This window comes from Beta vulgaris, chromosome 5 (assembly GCF_026745355.1).
Source record: "Beta vulgaris subsp. vulgaris cultivar EL10 chromosome 5, EL10.2, whole genome shotgun sequence".
In the NCBI taxonomy this organism is placed as follows: domain Eukaryota; kingdom Viridiplantae; phylum Streptophyta; class Magnoliopsida; order Caryophyllales; family Amaranthaceae; genus Beta; species Beta vulgaris.
In genome coordinates, this window is record NC_079206.1 from 46,856,695 (window position 1) to 46,863,846 (window position 7,152).

Sequence of the window (7,152 nt, forward strand, 5' to 3'; positions counted from 1 at the left end):
TTTTTCTATATTTCGAGTTTTAGAGCAACTTTATGTTTTTAAGCTTTATTTCTCAAAATGATGGATAATCTCATCTTTTGAAAGTGGTTGGATTGAAGATTAGCTTATTTTTAGTTCTGCCTCTTTTTTATTTAAGTTTTGTGCTAGTTCACTTTAGTTCGTTCATGTTTGTGTGAGGATTGTGTTTGTATGCAGCATGAAAATTTCCTTATTTAGCAACCATTTGTCAAGAGTGTATGGTAGAAAAATTCCCTTTATAATAGGGGATAATCAAGCTTTAATATAGTGTATATGTTGTGCAATGTACGTCAAGGACTATTTTCTTGCTCGTTTTCTTAGTGAGGGGATTTCAAACGAAGAAACTAGAACCAATTTCAATGTGTATGATGCACTAAAAATATCAAAGTTGACTGTATTATTCAGTATAAGAGTTAGTAAAATATGATTAATTAAAACTATATATATATATAACTCATTTTGAAATGTAAGGTACAACTATAATACATACATGAGGTGTGAGCTTGGCTCAATGAAACTAAATTCTATGAGATGTAAGGTACATCACCAATGACTTGAATGTACATCACTAATGACTTAAATGTACATCACCAATGGCTTAAAAGTACATCACTAATTGAAAGTATAACTACCATGACACAAGGAAGTTTAGAAAAGTTGGTAGTTTAGAAGAGTAGTAGTACAAAGGATGAAAGGAGGTAATAATCATGAGGGTCTCTTTAAAATACAAGAAAGTTGTAGGTTCGAGAAGTGTAGCCGATATCTAAGAGCTAGCTAGCTTAATATGATTTGGCCTCTAGTCTACCACCTTTTGGTGTATGATACATGGCAAGTGTTTGCTTTCTAGTCTTTGGTGTACCAATACAACTCATGTACATTAGATCTTTGCCATAGAAGTTGGATTTTGGGCAGTATCATACACAAACTTGAAATGTGGTTTATGCATTTCTAATTTATTCTTGTGATTCTTTCAATTAAATTGTTTATCGTGTCTTTCAATTAAAATTATTGTGTTCCTTTTCCAGATTATTTTCAGCAATTCTATTCTGATTTATCGATGTCTATTTTGTTTACCGGTCCTTGAATGTTACTTTCACTTGGTTTTCACATTGATTCTCCTGTTATATGGCATCATTATTGATCATTTGCTTGAATGTACATTACCGATGGCTTGAAAGTACATCACTGATGGCTTGAAAGTACATCACGATTGAAAGCATAACTACTAGGATGCATTGATCATTGTGGAATTAGTTTTACATGTATGCCTAATCTATGGGGTTGTAAAATGTTGTGACTTTTACTGAATTGAAGCCGTTTATCAAAGATTTTTTATAAGAGTTAAATGGGGTGGTTTCATCACTTAAAGAAAGAGCTTGAATCTGTAAAGGTTAGCACGCTGAATAGCTTCTTGAAGGCCATGGGGTGCTGTTGCATCAGTCCTTGCTACTAAGAAAAAATCAGAATCGGCAATAGCGTCTCTTGCTACTGCGGTTTTAAGTGCATGTTCCTCTGCTGGTACAACCATTTTACCACGCATATGACCTAAGATAATAATTAAGACACACAAGATGTGAATTAGTATCTATGTGGAGTGCCAAATTCCTGCATTTGCAAATCTTAAATTGCTAAAATACTTGCCACATTTCTTTGGCTGTACTTGATCCTGTAGAGAAGTTAATCCCAATTATTAGTATATAATTGTTAATTGTGTAATTTCTATAATTAAACCTCTTCCTTCTTATCCTTATTTTTTGCGTAAACAATATATATTTATGCCGAATTCACTTTATTAAGAATATAGTGACTTAAAAAAAGCTTTTTACTTCAAGAAAAACAACCTTGGCACCCGCTGCAATCAAGTCTTTGATGAACCTTTGAACATTAAGAGGGCCACCACCTCCGGTGTCTGTCATAAATCAAGAAATTACTTTGTTAATAAACTGCTTCTTTGTATTCGAGTATATGGAAAAAGCAATTTCATATTGTGTATTACCTCCATCAACAATGACGCACAAACTTGGAGCAGCAGCAATTATTCTACGAACAACATCTACAACTTCTGCAGTTCTGCATCATACAACCATCAAATATATTAGTTTTAGTTTTAATTTTTTATATTAGTTCATATATGTTACAACATAGTATAAGTGTCTCCGAAATATAATTTTCTATAATTATTACTTTTAAAATAGTTAATAGTAGATATTACTTATAAAACATAGAGGATGTCTATAGATCAGTAGAGCTCAACGACTAACGAGTATGTAATATTTCTAACCTTATTAATTTTTTTTGTAAAAAAGTGACATACTGTTACTTTACTTCTTTTTTTTTTTGTTTTTGAGGGGTAATCAACTAGCCAAGTGGAAATCCAATGCCGTGTCCCAGGCAGGGAGAACAACCGAATGCAGAGCTTCACTTTGCCAACCTCCACCCTAGAAAACATTGACAAGATATGTAGAAACTTTTTCTGGAATATATCATGATCCAACAGCCTCTACCCCTAGTCTAATTGGATGTGATAGAATCTACAAGCCAAAATATCTAGGTGGTTTAGGACTTTGTAAAGCTGAAGTTAATAATAAAGCAATGCAAATGAAGTTATTTTGGAGAATTCTAATGGATCCTAGCAACCTATGGGTCCAATAAGTCAAGAAAAAATACCTGAAAAATAAAATGTTGTTTGACTATGTACCCTCTCAATCAAGTTCTTGGCAATGGAAGAACCTAATGAAATTAAGATCCATCTTTATCAAAGGGATTCAATGAAAGGTGGGAAACAGGAAGACAATTCACAACTGGAAAGATAATTGGGTACTGCCATATCCTTTGTTAGACATTAGCCAAAATATCGGTAACTTCTATTGTATTTTCCTTAACTAAAAGCTAATCAGACGGACAGATCTCATAACAGAATTTGTGAAATTATCATGTGGGATCTTTGAATGGCACATAACTTTCGAAACAATTTTCCCTTCCCTGTTCCCGATCAGAAAAGCACTGAAGTGCACACATAATACATGATCATTTAAACACATTCGATGATACTTATGTACAAATAAAGGTCTACATAATACAACTGCTGTATATTGTCAGTTGATGAAAAAATGAGTATAGCAGTGTAAACTATGAATTATATTCAGTAGAAATTCAATTTTGATAAGCCTAGATAAGTTTTGATCAACATAAATGAGGTTTGATCAAGAAAAGTCACTAATAAACACAGGAGTATCACCACAGAGCAGTTTGATACACCAACTATTTGTTTCAATAGTCAGCTTAAATTAGTTAATTGAGTTTCAATCAATAAAAACAGCTTAATCGAATTATATTTTGGTTTTTACTGATCATTATTCATTTATACGTTGATATTTTTCTTGTAAGTTGAAGTGAATAGGGCCTAATTAGTAAATATAATCTAGTTCAATAGAAGTCAGGTGAAGAAAAACTCAAGGAGTTAAGGTCTACTAAGGCTCTAACTTGATTGCTTTACTAGTAGACTTAAATATACATCATGAGTTGCGTAAAAGCACATCACAAGTTGCCTAAAAGTACATCACAAATTATACATGCTTAATTTCAATGTAACAACATCAAGAAATTCATTTATAAGGAAATTGTTCGATCGAATTTCTCCTCCATGTAATTCAAGAACAAGCCCAATTTATATACTACATTTTATTACTCAAAAATTAATTCAAGAAATGAAAACTTTGCTAAAGCCACTACATTAATTTAAAAATAATTGCAAATTAACATCATCTCATAAAAATGAAACCCTAAAATCCTAGAAATAACTACAAATTTAAGCTTTAAAAATTCAAAAAATTACCACTTTAAATATTCTAGGAGCTTCAATGGGAAACTTTGAATCTTGTTTGAGCCTTCATTGAGGAGGAATTGTTAGGTTTGAATGTTGTTGAAGCTTCAATGGAGGATGAAAATTAAATATCAAAGGTAGCTTAAAAAATTCGAAAAATTATCACTTTAAATCTTCTTCGAGCTTCAATGGGGAACTTTGAATCTTGTTCGAGCTTTCATTGAGGACAAATTGATAGTTTTGAATGTTGTTGAAGCTTTAATGGAGGACGAAAATCTCGAATTTCGGTGAAGAACGAGAGGAATTGGGTTTTCCTTTGCACGAAGAAGTTGTGACGAAAATGACGATGCTTTTTTTGGGATTAATGAAACCCAATTAAAAACCCAATAAATGACAACCTTTAGATTAAAATATCCAAGGGCTCATATTTATTCTCACATAAGTAGTTTTTCTCACATAATTATGGTATTCTCACATGAGCCCAAATCTATATATATATATATACATATATATATATATATATATATGTATATATATATATATGTATATATGTATATATATATATGTATATATGTATATATATATGTATACATATATATATGTATATATATATATATATATATATATATATATATATATATATATATATATATATATATATATATATATATATATATATAATATATATATATATATATATTTGGTGTATAAGAGAAGACGAATGCAGTGACAGATTGAAGGTACCATCATTTCCTGATTGTTAGAGGTTCGGGCTTGATCTTGTCAAATTAAACACCCTCCATCATTGAGTGAAATTGGCTTTGGATGTTGATCCTTACATTTGTTGGAAAGTATCCAAATCAAAATTATCAACTTTATGGAGCCTAACTCATTTACAATTGCAAAACTATGTCAATAGCAATCCAAATTGGTGATGGTCCTTCCATTGAAAAGAGTTTTATCAGTCTTTCTTTCCAATTAACATGGAAATCTCTCTATCTTTCCATTTGTCAAATATGTATGCATATATAATTAGCATTAATATATAATTCACTATCATAATTTTAGTTTCAAACTATATATAAAATACTTCACTAAGTAAATGTAATTCCAGGATAAGCATAGTTTGTTTGTTCGATTCTTTCCAAAATTTAATGTCCATTGGGATGCTAACAATAATTAGTTCGATGAAAATAAGTCCAGCAGTCAAAATAACTTTTAATAGTTCTAATTAGTTTTGAATGAGTTCTAATAACTCCTAATAATATTAACAAATTTAGACGAAGTGATCAGTGCCTTAGTATGAAATATAATGTGCCAAAATAGGTACGATATACTCCAAATAATAACCGGAGTATTACATAAAGTAATAATAAAATTATCTAAAAATATATACTATATATATATTTAAAAAAAATAAGTAAAATAAATCACGTAATTGACGAACAAAAGTAAACACCATCACATTCCTCAAATCCCCCAAAGAAGAGAGATCCTCGCCGCAAATCAACCCATAAAATAGCAATGTTTTGGTTGAACCAAATGAAAAAGCTTCAAAAAAAAATCTAAAAAAAATTAAGAGAAAAAAAAAATATGAAGCCGATAATCATTGGCAGAAATTATTCAGAATAATAGCTTCTAGTGTGGCAAAGGTATATGTAAAGAAAAAGGTTGAGTTTTGTTTTGAGGAAGAGTTGGCAGACTGTCCAGAAGGACAAAAAAATGGTTGTGCTGGTTTTGTTGTATACTCAAAGAAAGAAGGGGATTTGGTGACGACTTTGACAGTTACGATAGCCCATTTGTTTGAAGACCTATTTGGTGTGCTTGTTTTATCAAATATAGATGAAATAATGGAACGATTTGATTTTGAGATCAAATTCTTCAATTATAATTATCCTTACACAGCAGTAGCAATCGTGTTTTCAGCAAATGCGGATGTGATTATCTTCATAACCCACTCGTCAGGTTCGCCTCGTGCTCAATTATTATGAGAAGGGGATTCCTCACGGAATGCCACTTCATTTTATCGGTTTTCAAGAACACTCAAAAGAATTATGCTTTTTCAAAGGGGATGTGTCTCATTACTGTAATATCTATACCAAAAGGGTCACTTTTCCTGTCAAATATCTTATGCATGTAACACTAGAGGATTTTGCTACTATGGGACGCCATTATTGACAAAAAAGGGGCAAGTTATGTAATGTATTCGCATTCCATCGCTGAATATTATTGCTCATTCATTTTGCCTCTTGTTTCCATTAAGCTCCAATTCCTTCAAAAATTTTGATTTCCCCCAGAACACTATGATGAGAACTTGAAATTGCCTTTCCATCCGCTATTGCAGAAGATGGATGAAATGCACCTGTTTGATCGATTGTCGCGAAAGGGAGAGGAAAGGGTGGAGAAAGGAGAAAGCAATGGAGAACACCAAGGATCAGACCTGTTTATGAGATTTTGGAACCTAAGAGCGAACCTACATGTTAGGGCCCTAATTATGTCCATGTTTTTTGAATGTTTAAATTTTGGTCCAAACCAAAAAATAAACAGTTGCTTGGTCCGCATTTTTTGAAAGGTTGATTTTCAGTCTGGATCGTGGATATTGTTTTTTTTGTCTTTTACGTAACTTCTATAGAAAATTTAATTTTTACAATATTTTTATGTACTTTTTCTAGATATTATATATCAAAAAATTATGATTATATTAGATTATATATATATATATATATATATATATATATATATATATATATATGGTTGGGTTCCAATGAGAACCCTCTTATGGTGAGAATGTGAGAACCACTTAAAATGAGCGAAAACTTCCTAAAATGAGCAAAAAAAAAAAAAGGTAACAAATGAGCATAAACATAAAATGAGTAGAAACCATTAAGATATCAAAAACGTAAAATGAACAAAAATGTAAACGAAGAAAAACGTAAAATGAGCATAAAAAAGTTCAATGAGAAAAAAGGTAAAATGAGCAAAACGTAAAATGAGCAAAAACGTTGATAAATGAGCATAAAATTGTTAAATGCGCAAAACCATAAAATAAGTGAAACAAAAAATGAGCAAAAATATTATGAAATGATCAAAATCTTCGTAAAATGAGGAAAAATGATAGTTCTCACGGTTCTCACCATAAGGGTGGTTCTCATATGAACTTAAACCTATATTATATATATATATAATAATATATATTATATATATATATATATATATATTAGAGATAATGGAGAGGTCAGAGATATATAGATTTCGTGTGGAAGAGAAGATGAAGGCAGTGGCAGACCCATCTAAGTATACGGGTACAAAAA

General features: G+C 31.0%; 1 protein-coding gene across 1 annotated transcript; it reads right to left on the reverse strand.

Moving 5' to 3' along the window:
- Positions 1-1,381: 1,381 nt before the first annotated feature.
- LOC130591427 (petal death protein-like) lies at positions 1,382-2,768 on the reverse strand. Its single transcript, XM_057394743.1, has 5 exons — positions 2,749-2,768; positions 2,015-2,088; positions 1,860-1,927; positions 1,660-1,684; positions 1,382-1,563 (listed from the first exon to the last, which is right to left on the reverse strand). The coding sequence occupies exons 1-5, from the start codon at positions 2,766-2,768 to the stop codon at positions 1,382-1,384; spliced, it is 369 nt and encodes a 122-aa protein (XP_057250726.1).
- Positions 2,769-7,152: the final 4,384 nt, after the last annotated feature.